Source organism: Dama dama, chromosome 22 (assembly GCF_033118175.1).
Source record: "Dama dama isolate Ldn47 chromosome 22, ASM3311817v1, whole genome shotgun sequence".
In the NCBI taxonomy this organism is placed as follows: domain Eukaryota; kingdom Metazoa; phylum Chordata; class Mammalia; order Artiodactyla; family Cervidae; genus Dama; species Dama dama.
In genome coordinates, this window is record NC_083702.1 from 34,294,457 (window position 1) to 34,310,508 (window position 16,052).

Genomic DNA, 16,052 nt, shown 5'->3' on the forward strand with positions numbered 1-16,052 from the left:
CTCTGGGCTAAGGTCCTTATTTAGGTCAAGTTGTATCCAGAGAGTCATTGATGTATTAGTACATAGCATGGTTTAAATAATCTCATTAGCTAACAGATACATTTGTATATATTTTGAGGTTTAGGATTAGATCCAAAAGAGAAGTAACATAACCACACTAAGAGATTTGGGGAGAGGAAGAAAGGGGGGGAAAGACTTTAGAAAAGAGAAGACTGCAGAGGAAAGACTAACTGCTCACTTTTATCTATTCTTGGAAACAGCCCTTCCTGTGTTCCTGGCATGTATTTATAACATAATTGACAATTCTTAAGGAGAAAGGCTAATGTCATGAAGCAAAGTGCTTATTTCTTTTGTCCCCTCTTTCTTCTCTTCCCTTCTTCCTTTTTCCTTTCTTTTTCTTGAAAAAGCTAGATGTGATATGTAAATATTGCACCTGTCACAGTGACCTCATTGTGGTGCCAGTGTAGCTAAGAACAATGAATGTAGCTTGTGGGGAACTGAATATTCCAATGTAGAATAGGAAATTTTTTATCTGTAAAGTGAGGTTATCAGACTAAGTGGGCAATATAATTGCTTTAATTAAAGTTCTATATTTGTGAAGCATTTATCTGTATGTAAATACTTTCACTTTTCCCTCTCATCTCTGAGGAACTGTATTAAATTTGAACTTGTCATAACTTCCGAGGGTTAACTCTTGGTTGAAATGTCACTGACAGCTTGTGGTTGGGACTTTTTTTAACTCCAGGCAGAAACAACTAGAAACCATCACACAACGGCAAAAGGTTGGTGTCAAGCAGGAAGCCATCTTCAGGAAGCAGGTCCAAGAAGCCAGCCAGTGGTTGGAGGAGGCAGAGAAGCAGGTAGGGTGGCCTTTGACTGACTACATTACAGGCACAGGAAGTCTCCTCAGATGTCCTTAAAACCCTTAAGTAAAAATGGAGGAGGAAGCAAAAAAACAAAGAGGAACTGCGAAGTTCAGTCCCTCTCGACTAGCAGTGAGCGGAGGAAGTAAAGGGGGAGTCGTAAGAGGCGGTGTCAACAGCCTGCTGATGAAAGAGGCAACTTTGCAGAAAGAGGCAACTTGACATATCAAGACTTTTGCCACTGTAGAAATAGCTCAGGCATACGAAGCCCATGCAAACACAGAATTGCAGAAGTTCAGCGGAGGCTTATCGCTTCCCTGAGAAGAAAAGCACATTTTCAGTTTCGTGTGCATGATCAGAGTGAGCATTCAGTTGCTTTCTTTCCCGGCCACCCTGCTGAAATCCAGCGTTCACTGTCGGTATCCAGGTGGAGGATGGAGATGGGGCAGCCCACTCTGCCGGGGAAGAAGCGAAGCCTTCACTGCATAAATTAGAGGAAGCAATTTCAGATCAACGAAATCTCCAGACTATAAATACCGAGTTAGTGAACACTTGCCAGACACTTGGGCAGAAGACAAGAAAACCGAAAAGTGAGTAGCCAATATTTGTTGTGTTCGAATTTAGTCCACTCTGAGGTGAGGGGCAAAAGGGCTACAGCCATTTGTCTAGATTCCAGCTACTGTATTATACTGAACTCACGGTGACGAAATGGCTCCAGAAGGCAGAGTTATGGGCATTCACAGAGGTCTGCCTAGTGGATAAGAGGAAGAATTTAACCATTAACTTTCCCTTTTTGTTATTTATGATGATAGATTTTTTCCATGACTATTATTTCTTTAAAAATTAAACAAGGAGGAGGGAGGTCCAAGAAGGAGGGGACATATGTATACATATAGCCGATTTACATTGTTGTATGGCAGAAACTGACACAACATTATAAAGCAATTACCCTCCAGTTAAAAATAAAAAATTAAAACTTCTCAATATCTGTAAATGTAAACATGGAAAAAAATCTTGTATGCCTGAGATAGTTGAACTTGCAAATTATTTACATATTCTGCTCTGATTTTATTAGCTGGTTTGTACCCATCACATGGTAGAAAAGGCCTGCCTCTCTGTTTTTTTTTTTCTTTTTTTTCTATTTTCTTAAAAGCAATTATTTTTGGGGTTGAGCAAAAATACTTATGAATTCAATGTGTATCAAAATATTACATATGTGTGAAAAGTCTTTAAAAATAATATTAAGGTGTTTACATATATATATATATATATCTTTAAAAATTAGAATATTGTAATTTTTCTGTATTACCTAAAAGTGGAGAAATGTTTACTGAGGATTTGGGTGAGAAGACAGTTGTCAAATGACAGATGTCAGATTATTTTTAAGCTTATTTTATTCTAGAAATATAGTTCAATAAAAGTAAAGCATATATATATATATATATAACCATTTATCAGACAAATGCTTTTGTTCAACCAGCTTCTTGTTCTAGCTGTATAAAGGTTCCTTTTATAGAAAGTTATTGGTTTGGGTCATAACTAACCAGAAGCTTAAGGTAAGCTAGAGATGGAAATTTTCAGACTTATGTTTATTTTGGATTTATTGTACCCTTTCTGCTGTTATCTGAGAAAGCTGTTTAAGCATTTAAAGGAATTGGCTAGTTCTAAAATAGCAATGGTTGTTCAACACTTCATTATTATTGTTATTTCTAAGCCTTGTAGCACTTGCTCATTTTCAGTGACTCTAAGTATCATTTTACTCTGCTTCACTGTCAGACAATGTAAAGCGTGCTTTAAGTTACATAATCTATATGTTATTTTTTGTATTGCTCAGAAGGCATTGGAAAAGGTCCCCTTGTGATTAGAGTTGTTCATTTTGAGACATGAATGTGCCTTCATTAAGGCATTTCAAAGTTGGTTTATAGTGTGTTTGCTTTAGATGCTGTGCTTTGAGGTCTAATCTTTTGATCCAGTTATATTTATCCTTTGGTTAAATCACTATTATACCTCGCAGTTTTATAAAATGAAAAATTTATCCCCTCCTCTATTGGTCTATAGTACCTTCTTGGAAAGGCCAAGTTTTACAACTTATTCCAAAATATACATTCTTAATATTATGAACTTGCTCTTGTCTTCCCAGTGTATACTCAGGGGATAATTGGTCCAAATGTCATTTAAAACAGAATATGAAAGCTACCCTAGGTGGGATGCATGTATTTTTGTCTGGCTGGATAAAGCAGGATGAATGCTTCCTTTCTGTCTTGAATTGCTCACTGCATGTGATACAGCATTGCTGTATCAGCTCCTTCACTTGCTAGTAATTTTTGTTCCCCTAAGAAGGCATGCCTATCAAGATTTTGCTCTGATGACCTTTCGCTTATGAAGATCTTTCTAATAATACCCTAAAAAATAAACCTTTGCAAGAAGAGGAAAATTTGGGTAGCACATATTTTTAAGATGTCTGTGGAGAAGATTTTCCAGATAGACTGTGAACAGATGTCAGTGAGCTAGGACAGTTATCACACAAACACATCCTCACACATTCCACCATGACCACTACTACCACATACTGTCTGAATTCTGACTCAGACGTTTGAATTCTGAGTCAGAAAACAAAACTATTTAAATACATTTTGTTCTTGTGAAACTGTCTGGTTAGCTTTATAAATTCATTAAATGTCATGGCAGTTGGTCTCTGCTGTACCTAACAAAGGTTCATTAGCAAACTGTGTGGGGATGCAGTTGTTTAGTCCAAAATTTTAGGTTAATGACGGTGTTCTCAAACTGGAAGTAGGAAGTTGTTTATGACATTTGATGAGATGCCCTGTATTTACTGTTGACTGAGAATATTGTTCAAGTTTTCAGTTGCCACCAGGACTGGACTGATTTATGAGGTAATTAGTATACACACTTGCCCTCCTGAAATATGCCATTAGAATTCTTAAATGTCTTGAATGGTAACATGCATCCTTTCTTCTGCTTTTTTGTATATATCTCTTAAGTATCTTATTAACAAGGGCAATACTGGATGTGTAAATGAATGTTTGCTTTGAAAATGAAGTGAATAAAGCTTCTTAGATCTAGGCTATGCATACGGCATATTAGGGTGAATCTGATGTGCAGGAGAGACTAAATGATCTAATCCAAGCTATCATCCCTTTATTATTCATCCACTTTTTTACCCCATCTACATAAAATCTTCAGAGAGTTGCTCATACAGTAGACAATGAGTGAAACCATAAATAATTCCTTTAGAAGGCATAAATATTTCTTTGGGGAGAGAGCCTGAGAAGCTCCTGTATATTATAACTCTGTATAATTATATATATTGTAATATTTGAACAAAGAACCTGACATGAACTTTAGAGTAGGCTTTCACCTAGATGAGCTCACTGGAAATTCTCTTCCAGCTTCTATACTTAGCCTGGAGGGCATGATGTATGGGGCAGATAACAGTCTTACAGCTTTGAGGATGAATGTGGTTGTGTACTGAGCAATTAAGACACAAGAGGGAAATGAGGCTGAAAGGGGAATTTAGGTGATGGAGATACTCAAAGATAGGTGTTGGGATGAGGACCAAGGAGATAACGAAATTAAAACATGGCTTGCTGGACAGTTCTGATAGGATGCGGGCCTCTATTGTCTCAGAGGAAAAACGCATGAATGGATGAAATAATCCAGGAGAAAGTATTGCAGTGATAAAGAGCATAGGATTTGAAGTTAAACAAACCTATGTTCTGATTTTAAGTCTACAAAAAGAAAATGAAGTCGCTCAGTCGTGTCTGTCTCTTTGTGACCCTATGGACTGTAGCCCACCGGGCTCCTCCATCCATGGAGTTTTCCAGGCAAGTGTACTGGAGTGGCTTGCCATTTCCTTCTCCAGGGGATCTTCTTGACCCAGGGATCGAACCTGGGTCTCCCTCATTGCAGGCATTCGCTTTACCGTCTGAGCCACCAGGGAAGCCCCGGTGTCTACAAAAGACTTTGATAAATTTGGGCAACTGTCTTCTTCTCCGAACCTCAGTATCTTTTTCCAGAAAATGCTAGAGTTCTTAATTTATACTGTAACAAAAGCACAACAGTAGCTAGTGAGTGGTGGGCCATACTTGGTATGGTCTGTTCTGCAGGGGTGTGTTTCTGTATGTAAACTACCTCATTCACAATTGACAAATGGGTGAAGACTTGTGAGAACAATATGGACGTTTCATTCAATTTGGGTATAGAATCTGGATTGGCAGGATGAGAACTATAACCTACAGCAGCAAAGGAAAAAACCCTCAGCTTGGTTGCTAGCAGGCAGCAAGAGGCTTTCAGCTTTATTTTAAGAAAATTAAAAACAAGTGCCTGCACCTGGGCCTCCCTTGCCGAGGACCGCCGTCCCAGCCCCGGCAGAGCCCTGCTCTGGGGCAGACTGTATTCCCACCTGCATTTGTTTCAGCAGCCCTACAGCCTCCAAGTTTCACTTTCATGTGCATTTTCTCAGCACCCCACCAGCTCTGTGCCATTTAAAGTGTCATCAGCATTTCCACTTGATTGTTTTTGTGCATTCTAGGATTCTGGAAGTCAGCCTTTAGCCATTTTAAGTCATATGTCTTAGTGATCTAAGTTACCTTCCCTGGTACTAATAGCAATTGTGTTCATTAGTGCTTGGGTTACAATGTTGCATATACATTTTTAGTGGTCTCTTCCTAGCCCTATTTATCTCATAAGCTCCATTATTTTTGTTCTTGTCGTTTTTATTTATTTTTAAATTTTATTTATTTTTGCCTGCACTGAGTCTTGCTTACAACACGAGGGCTTTCCCTAGTTGTGGTGGGCAGGGGGGCTATTCTCTAGTTGTGGTGCACAGGCTTCTCGTTCTGGTGGCTTCTCTTTTTTGCAGAGCATGGGCTCTAAAGCCCAAGCTTAGTTGTGGCCCGTGGGCTTAGTGGCTCTGTGGTTCATGGGTTGTTTCCAGACCACAGATCCAACTTGTATCTCCTGCATTGGCAGGCAGATTCTTAACCACTGGACCACTAGGGAAACCTTGTTGTAGTTTTTAAATTCTTAGTTATTGCTGAGTAATTAGTATATCATGAAACGTTGAGATCTTAAGTGTACTGTGGAACCAGTTTGACAAGTGCACATGGAAACACAGAACTTCAATAACCCCAGAAACTTCCTTTGTGTTACTTCCACTTCTACCTTCACCACCGCCAGGAGGAACCACTGATCCGATTTCTATCATCAGTGGGTTCTAGATGGGTTCTAGAATTTAGGCTGTTCTAGAATTGAGTTTGTATAGTATAAACCTTTGTGTGCTTCTGTCTGTCTTCCCTTCAATGTGTTTATCAATGTGATGCCTTTTCATGGTTGAGTTACATTGTTTTGTAAGAACATTGCACAATGTGATTCTCTTTTCTCCTATTCTTGGACATCTAAATTATTTCCAGTTTGGGGTTTGTGTATGGACCTGTGGGTTTTTTAAACCTAGGTTAACTCTCTAGGAGCAGAGATTTTAGATCATAGTATAGCTGTAACTCTAACATCTTGAGAAACTGCAAACAGTTTTCATAGTGCTTGGAGCATTTCATGCTCCTTCCAGCAGTGTGCAGGAGTTCCAGGTATCTGATTTTAATTTATTGGGTTAATTGACCATTGTTGTATTTCTTCTTTGTGAACTACCTAAATCTTTTGCCCTTTTTCAAGTTAAGTCCCTTGTCCTTTTGTTACTGGGTTGTAGATTTTCTTTTCTTTATATATTTTGAATACAAGAACTTTGACAGATATACGTGTTACGAATTATTTTCTTCTACTCTGTGGTTTTCAAAGAACTTTAATATTTTTAATGCACACTTTAATAGAACATTCAGAAATGCTATGAAGTCCATAGTCTGTAAATGTCAACGCTTGCTGATAACTAACATTATTATGGCTCAATATCATGGTCTTGATTTTCAACATCCAATTAATTGCAATGTCTTAGTGCATAATCATTTAGAAAGTTGTTTTATTTCAGCTTCCTTCAAAGGCTGAATGTATCCAAGACAACTGGTCTCATCCTACATCACAGATGGCAACAGCAGGGGATACAGTGGCCATTGTTTTTCTTGCTTCCATGTGAAACCTAAATGTCCTAGAGACATGGCAGGTTCAACTCCAAACACATAAAGAAGAATGCAAAGATTCATGCAAATTAAGGTCATAAGCCAGCTTGTTTTGCCTTATGAAACATATGAAAATCGTTGCTACCCATTGCACAAAACATCTGTTGAAATGAGGCTTACAGCTTGAATGTTTTGAGATTGACTGTTTCTAAAACCTAAGATTGCCTGATGGGAAAGCAGATGGGCAATTTAGACAGTCTTATACTAACTCGTTATTTCTTCTGAAACACAAACTTAATTTAGAAATTCAAAGACAGTGTATTGAGATATACAACTTCAGAAGTATAATGTTGGGAACTGGTTAAGAGAACAGAGCCTTACTTCGAAACACTGATTAGGAGAACAGAGCCTTATTTCTTAATATAGTAAACACAGGGAATTTTAAAAAATTGAATCTATACTTGAGTTCTAAGTATTCAGAATTTAATTCTTTAAAATTACTTAAATATGTTAAAATAGTTTAAAAATATGTTATCCTCCTTGTGGGCCTCATAAACACTGTCAAGCTTAGTTGAAAAATGTTAGTTTTACAAAAAAAATTCATATAAATTTTACATGGGTAATTTTCCACAAATTGGAGGTTTTCAAGCTTTTTTCCCTGGAAAATATTTATAATTAGATTTTGTACTTTTCACATGTATTAGCATTATTTTCTATGGCTCAGAATTTCTTCAGGCTACTAAGACATAAAACCATTGGTCTTTAAAATAAGAAACACCAGATTTCGGTGTGTTTTGGACAGCAGAGTATCTGCTGTTAATTTTCCTGGCTCTTAGTGACTTTTTTTTTAAGTGGCAGCTATTAATATGCCTCCATCTAGCAGAGCTTCCTACCCTCATTTAATTTTTGTTTTTAATCATCTGTGGGCTGAGAAAACAGTCAAGCTTGTGAGAATTATGTATAAATTCCGAGCCCACTATCTGAGTGAAGTATAGGACTTGCCACGTGAATAAAGGGCATGGATATCAACATCTATTTTGGTTGTTCCAATGATTTCAGCCTATTTTCTGGTTCTTAGCTACTTTTCAAAGGGTATGGATTTTCAAATAAGAAATATGCTACTATTTAACTTAGAAGTTAAATAGGTATTTTCCTCACTTTCATTATTTCAGAGATGAGAATTTGGAAGTTGCTGGGAAGCAGATTTTCAGTTAAGTGGAGAGACAAATATTTTTAATTTCACAGAAGAGGATAGTGAATGGAGCCCTGTCCTGTGAGTCTGATCTTAGCTCCATGAATAGCCAGTTATGTACTTCAAGCCTCTGGACATCAGTGTCCTCATGGTCTCACCACTACTTGTAGGATTCTGGGGTTCTGTGGCTGTTTCCAGGGCTTCCTTTCCTTGTAGCTTGAGCAGAGGCTTATTAAAGAGACAATTTCCCCATGGGTAGGAGGTTGGATGGAGTGACCTCTGAGGTGTATTCCCTTTTTAACATGAATAATTCTGTGACTCACTTCTAGAAGGTAATTCACTTGCATTGATCAAAGTTAATTTTAAATACTCAAGGGCAATAATAGTTTAGCTGTGCCCACCTGTTTTGTTCTTCTGCTTTCCCAGTTTGATGAGTCTTGAGTTGAGAACATCATTCTCAAAAGCCATTGTTTTCTCTCTCCTTTCCTCAGGCCCCAGATTTAAAGCTGTTAAAAGTTTATGAAATTCCTGAAGGGGGGATTTTTACATATTGTCATATTAAGCTGGTTATACATTCTCTTTATAGCAACAATTCAGCCACTAAGAAAGAACTTAGTTAAAGGACAACTCCATGGCTTGCTGTTTCAGGTAAAAAGCAAACAGAAAGACCCAAACCCCTGTGATATGTTTACTGTGGGGAAGTTGTCCAGTTGGTGTAAGATTTTGAAGCTAAGTTATAATATATAATAATTTTAGTCATAAAGTTAAATAACCGACTTAGAAAAAGATGCTCTGGTGAACTTTGTCCTCTCATGCATTTTTGAAAGCATTTCGCAAAACAGGAGAGAACACTCATCAGTGAGTGGTTCCTAATAACATCTTTTAGAGAGGAAGCACCTCAGAATTTACTGTATCTATCAGCAAAGGGCCAGTTTTCTAAGCTTAGTCACCTCCCTTCTGAGACTCTTGAGTAGGCCTTGGTGGTGGTTGTCGTTCTTTCCTGTTTGAACAAAGCTCTCAACTCCTTTCTGTCTGGATATCTCAGGATATCCATGGTGGAGTTAAATGTGTTTCTTTCCCTTATGACACTTGGTGAATTTCTCCTTTCTGTTCATAAATGAAGAACATAAGGAACAGCAAGATTGGCACTGGAGGGAAGGGGCTGGAGGAGGAAAGAGAGAAGGGTGACATTTGCATGTATCTGTTCCCAGGGCATAATGCAGGAACATCTGTTTAACCAGAAAAAAAAATTCATGTCAGAGATTAAGCTAGGCAGAGTGCCTAAGAAGCCCCTTACAATAAGTTGAACAGGAAAAATCTCCATATCTAAATGTGTTTTAATCATCTCAAGAACACCAGTTTTCTATTATAATGCAACTAATAGATATGTATCTACATCTTCTAGGAAAGTCACAATTTTATTGCTGTAAAATTTTCACAGACACCATTTTCACTACTCAGAGTTATATCTCCAGTGAGCTTCTTTGGCCTCTGCCTGAAGATTTCAATGACAAAGCCATTTAGTTTCCTGTTACTGATCCTTGATTTCATTCCTAGAATAAGTAATGGGGGAAATACAATGAGAAGCTTACCATTATAAACTTGTTCCCTTAATGTAAAATACAAGATAAACAACTAGTCTATTTTCTCCCCCTCAGTTAACATCACATCTTTAACGTGTTTTGTATCTGTGACTCTTCCATCATCCTATTTTTGAATACACTCTACCATTTTCTCATGACAGAGCTGTTTAGATGAGGAATTTCCTCACTGTGATCCCTTGTCCTGCACAGAAAGAATTCACCAATTTCTCCAGGAACAGCTGGGAAGTTTCAGCTTTTTGAAACTATATTTAAGTGCCAGTTGTGAACCTACTGTGCATGTATTAGTAAGTCAGAACTCTATACTAGCTTTCTTGAGAGAGTATCAGGTGAAGCCAGATACCTAGTTTCTTTTTTAAGGCTTGAATGCCTGATTTTACTTTCTATTTAGATTCATTTGTTATTTATTTTTGACTGTGCTGGCTCTTCATTGCTGTGTACAGGCTTTCTCTGGTTGTGGCGAGCCGGGGAGCAGGCGCTACTCTTCACTGAGGTGTACAGGCTTCTCGCTGTGGTACCTCCCCTTGGGGCTTCCTTCAGGCTCTAGGTGCGAGGTCTTCAGTAGTGTGGCCCCCGAGCTGGGGTGCTGACCTGGTGCATGGGTTGATTTGCTCTGTTGCACATGGGATCTTCCCAGATCAGGAACTGAACCTGTCTCTCCTGCTTTAGCAGTTGGAGTCTTAACCACTAGACCACCAGGGAAGCCCTTTTTTTTTTTTTTTTCTTTATTATGTGCACACACACAACTCTGATAGGCCCTAGGAAATGGTACTATGGAAAACTTTTTGATTATAGTATCATAAAGAAGAATTATATAACCAAACCTGCCCCTCATATTTCTTTCCCCAAAGCCTTTGTTTATATAAGAAAGTGTTTCTTATTGGATATTGATGTTATCATTCTATTAAATTATTGAAGAGTAATTTTTAATAAATATTACATTTTACTCGTAAAGTTTACCTCTCAATTCAGAGCATGAAAGCTTTGTTATTTTGGTGTCATTTACTTTCTTCTTGATCTCTCTTGCGGGGGGACAGCGATATTCTTTTTAATTCTGGAGATGAAGAGAGTAGATTATGAAATACGTTATAGCCCTTTGGAAAGCTGATAGGACTTGATTTTCTGTTCAGAAGCAGCATTGCCATAAAAGATATAGTGGTCCAGAAGCAAGTATACATCAGCTACCCTTGGCCTTCAAACACACATGCTGGTACACACCTCTGCTGGGTAAGCGTGGATGGTCCCTCTCCTATACCCTGGTAGACACCGATGGAGATGGGGTTTTTTTTGAAACGGAAAATAATCAGTTATTGGGAAGATCCCCTGGAGTAGGCAACGGCAACCCACTCCAGTATTCTTGCCTGGGAAAGCTCATGGACAGAGGAGCCTGGTGGGCTACAGACCATGGGGTCTCAGAGAGTTGAACACAACTTAGTGACTAAACAATAACAACAATATATAGCAAAGGTTGTTGAAAGCTTATATGTTTATCCCTGAATTCAGTCAGTCAACTTATATTTGAGCACCTACTCTGTGTAAGGCACTGTATTATATATTAATATAATGAAGAGTAATCCCTAAAATAGCTCACAGATTATGAAGGGAAGTAAGACTTGGGGTCAGAGAAGGCTCTGTAGAAGAAACGAGTGTTTAACTGGGCACCGAAAGACAAGTTGCATTTGGAAGAGCAAAAAGCATGGGAAAAAGTATTCCAGTGGAGAAAATAACATGAGTTGTGGGGAAAGAAGAATACAAAGTTGTAAGAGAAGAGTTCAAGCTGGACAAATCACTTTGGAAATAAGAGGACTCGGGTCAGGGTACAGTAGAATGTGAGTCTGGAGCAGGTTCATATCAATGCCAGGCTAAGGAGAATGAACCTTATCTTAGGAGATGCTTAAAACTGGGGCATCTCTCATCACAACACAGATGTGCTTTGAAAGTAAAAGTTAATGGCTGGTTCTGAAAGGATAAAAGAAATGGGATGATAAAATAACTTTAAGAAGGAATAAAAAGTAAGTAGAGTGATTTGTGGATCATTTCAACTAGAAAAGGGAAAACTGCTGCCAGAACTAACGAGTGACCAGTTTGTGTAGGACAATAGATGAGCACTTGCTTTCTAGGGATGATGTTACCCACAGGAACTCACTGATCATTACAAGGGCGCTGAAGCAGAGCCCCCTATGTGCCAGGCACTGGTCTCTGCCCCGAACATACCTCTTAATTCCTTTAATCCTCACTATATCCCTGTGAGGTAGATGCTAATGTAATTGCCATTTTAAAAATAAGGAAACAGGGACATTGAGTTAGGAACTTGCCTCAGGTCACGTGGCACTTCGTGTGTAAGTAAACTGGGGCTCAGAGTGGGTTAGTTATTTATCTGAGATCACAAAACACTATATGTGGCAGAGTCAGGCTTTGAATAGAAAATTGTGATTGATTCCAAAGTCTGTGTTTTTTCTATTAAATTCTGCTGCTTCTTGGACACAGAAAAACATAACAAGACAGTTTCCACACCCAGAAAAAATTGTCATCCTATTTCCTGCACTCTTCAGTGGACAGGGAAGTCTGCTGTGCTGCAGTCCCTGTGGTCTCTAAGAGCTGGACACGACTTAGCGGCTGAACAACAAAAACAAACAATGTCGAACTAGTTTCTCTTCAGCAGTTGGTAAACTGTTTCTATAAAGAAACAGATAGTAAATATTTGAGGTTTTGCAGGCTGTATGGTTTCTGCAACAACTACTCAGCTTTGCTATTGTAGCACGCAAGCAACCTTGGATGATGCTGGATGAATGGGTGTGGCTATGTCCCAATAAAACTTTATTTACAAAAACAGGTGGCTGGCTGGATTTTGCTTGTGACAGCAAGTTGTTGTTGAAACCTCTACTTGATTACTAGGCAAGGGTTTGTTTCCCCTCCTCCACCTCACTCTTCCTTGAAAAAAGAAAGGCATGAAAACTTAGGGGATGGGGGATTATGTTAAAATATTAATAAAACTGAATTGATTTTTGCTGTCTCAGAAATGGTCTCATCAAAGAAGAAATTTTTGGAGAGTCCCTCCAAAGATTTTTAATTTTGTGGCATCTGCATTTGAACCATTAATTTCTATTTTTGTTTTTCTCTCTTCTAATGCAGATGCCTTGCATCTGGATAGTCTTTCAGCAATTCCAAGGCTAGAATTGACACCTTTCTCATGTGTGGCCAACCTAATCCATGCTTCACGTGAAAGGCCCAGATATGAAGAAATAGAGGATGGTGCTTTGGCTGTGACTGAAAGACACAAGTAAGCTAAAAGTGCAGACTATACTTATTCTGCTTTTCAGGGGTGGGCCCTTTCCATTGCCTACCCTTTTAATCAGTTAGATTGTCATATCCTCAGATTGTGGAATTTTTATTATGTAACTTGCCTAACTTTCTGAAAATCAATAATGTAAAACAAATAGTAATATAGTTTGCTCCATAGCTCTTTTGAATTTTGTAATATCCATCCTTAAAGTGTAAAAGATGAATTAGGCTATTTAAAATGTTTCCCAGTTTTTAGGAATATATTATGTACTGCTAAGTTAACTTATTCTGCTAGGTTTTGATCATAATTCTATTCCTTCACACTCCAGGTGAACAAGTCTTTGAGAATCTATCCCGTGCCCCTCTTCCCGCACCCAAAGCTCCTCTGACTTCACTCAACTTTCTAAGTACACAGATTGATCTTCCTTAGGAAAAGTTCAGAAAAGTCAGTGGAATTTGTGAGCACTGTCCACTCCACTGAAATTTCCTATCTGTACCAAGGGGTCAGGAAGCAAGACTTTGAATTGCAAATACTTCATTTTCATTTGGAGCTGGATTCTCTGTGGTTATAACCTCTCTCTGATGAAGCTTGGAGCTCTCTTTCATCATGTCTCACTGAAGGCATGAACTTAATTAGAAATTTGGTAAAATTGGGGTGGGGAAGGGAAACTACATGATAGATTAGTATCTGCTAAAATTTGCAATTTTTCCACTTGTAGTAAGGAACTTTACTTTGTGTTGTCAGGTGTCCTGGCCCTTCAGCTGGTCTCCACCCAGGAACAGATCTTTCAGGTTGCATCAGGATGAATAATGACCTAAGTATGGAAGTGAGTACTGGACTATATTTCAGCTTCATTTTTTAGCTCTCCCATATCCTGATCCTCTTCCATGGGTATTCTTTTTTTTTAAAAGTATTATAGACGCTTTCAAGTACAAGTCTTACATCACAAAATTCAGATGCATAAGAAATGTCTGTCTACCTTTGATGGCAAATGGGGAGCTTTATACCCTCTTCTATAGTATAAACTCAAGAAAAGATAACAAAAGAATATTTTCATGAAGTGTGATGAACTTTTTGTTTGAGAGGTGGAGTTCGGGACTTAAATTCTCTATTAACTGCAAGAAGTCTCAGGTCTTATTGACTCTCTGAGAGTTGAGGTCAAGGCTAGATCATCTTTGAGGTGTTGTACTTTGCTGTACAAAGTAAGGCAATGCCCAAGGAGCAATCACTGCCTCAGTCAGGGGTTCATAGTACTTCTTCTGTATCCAAGAAGAGAATACTAAGTAGCTGACGAAGTAAAAAAGTGAACATGATAGTAATTCAGTGATGTCCGACTCTTTATGACTCCATGGACTATAGCCTACCAAGTTCCTCTGTCCATGGGATTTTCCAGGCAAGAATACTGGAGTGGGTAGCCATTTCCTTCTCCAGGGGATTGTCCCAGCCTCAAACCTGGGTCTCCTGTATTTGTAGGCAGATTCTTTACCATCTGTCACCAGGGAAACCCCAAGTCACTGAGGGCACTCAGGCAAATACCCCAGGTCATGGAGATGTGTCTGAAGCACCTTTCTCCATCAGCAGTCTGAGCCTGATGGAACATTCTGAAACAGAAAAATCACTCTACTTTTTTTTTAAAAAAAGATTTATTGTGATGTATTTCTCATATCAAACAGTTCATCAATTAAAATTGTTCAATTAAATGTTTTAAAAAGTATTCAGAGTCATGTAACCATCACCACAATCAACTTTCGAACATTTTGATGCTCCTAGAAGCATGACTATTAGGAGTCTATTCCTATCCCTGACCCCTACCCCCCACTCCCACTCCACCCACTCTCAGCAGCCACTAATCTACTTTCTGCCTCTCTAGATTTGCCTGTTCTGGCTATCTCATATGAACGGAATAATACAATACATGACTTCTTGTGACTAGCTTCTCTCACTTAGTATAATGTTTTTAAGGCTCATCCATGTTGTAACATGTTATCCACACTTCCTTTTTATGACCACATATTTCACTGTATGAATATGCTATGTGTTGTTTATCCATTCACCATTGATAAGAGTTTGAGTTATTTCTACTTTTTATCATGAACATCACTATGAACATTGATGTAAAACATTTTGTGTAAATATATGTTTTCAGTTCTTTTGAGTATACATCTGCTGTGGTGTGTGTGCTCAGTCATGTCCGACTCTTTGTGACCCCATGGACTGTAGTCCACCAGGCTCCTCTGTCCATGCAATTTAGTTGCCATTCCTGCTCCAGGGGATCTTCCCAATCCAGGGATTCAACCTGTGTTTCTTGCATCTCCTGCACTGGCAGGCAGATTCTTTACCACTGTGCCACCTGGGGTACTCCATACATCTACAAGTGGAATTATTGCACCACATGGGCTTCCCTGGTGGCTCAGACGGTAAAGAATCCACCTGCACCGTGGGAGACCTGGTTAGGAAAATCCCCTGGAGGAGGGCATGGCAACACACTCCAATATTCTTGCCTGGAGAATCCCCATGGACAGAGGAGCCTGGCAGGCTACAGTCCCTGTGATCACAAAGAGTCGGACACCACTGAGCGACTAAGCACAGCACATGGTCACTGTATGTTTAACACTTTGAGGGACTGCAAAGCAGATTTCCAAAGCAGCTACACCATTTTACATTCGCACCAATAGTGTATGAAGATTTCAATTTCTCTATATTCTTATCAGCCCTGGTCTATCCCTTTTTCTTAGTTTACTTAGAAAATGCTTTTATCTTATACTAGAACATAGTTGATTTAAAACATGTTAGTTTCAGTGTACAGCAAAGTGATTCAGTTATACATGTATCTATTTTTTTTTTTTGTCTATCTTTTTGATTATAGGTATCAGTGGATGCAAAGTGGTATCTGATTGTGGTTTTCATATGCATTTCCTTAATGACAAATGACGTTGAACATCTTTTCATGTACTCATTGGTCACATGTATATCTTCTTTAGAGATATGTAAACAGATCTTTTTTTGCCCTTTAAAAAAAAATGAGTT

General features: G+C 38.6%; 1 protein-coding gene across 3 annotated transcripts in view; it reads left to right on the forward strand.

Moving 5' to 3' along the window:
* The window catches only part of IRAG2 (inositol 1,4,5-triphosphate receptor associated 2), a 95,821-nt gene that overhangs the window by 41,062 nt on the left and 38,707 nt on the right, over nucleotides 1-16,052 (forward strand). The window contains exons 17-23 of one of the 3 annotated variants that reach the window (XM_061125144.1): nucleotides 746-860; nucleotides 1,291-1,453; nucleotides 8,728-8,789; nucleotides 9,886-9,965; nucleotides 10,872-10,969; nucleotides 12,875-13,022; nucleotides 13,770-13,851. In XM_061125144.1, the coding sequence (XP_060981127.1) occupies nucleotides 746-860; nucleotides 1,291-1,453; nucleotides 8,728-8,789; nucleotides 9,886-9,965; nucleotides 10,872-10,969; nucleotides 12,875-13,022; nucleotides 13,770-13,851 (748 nt within the window). Of the gene's footprint in view, nucleotides 1-745; nucleotides 861-948; nucleotides 1,454-8,727; nucleotides 8,790-9,885; nucleotides 9,966-10,871; nucleotides 10,970-12,874; nucleotides 13,023-13,769; nucleotides 13,852-16,052 lie in introns of those variants that run through there. The other 2 variants (XM_061125146.1, XM_061125145.1) reach the window with 2 other exon arrangements.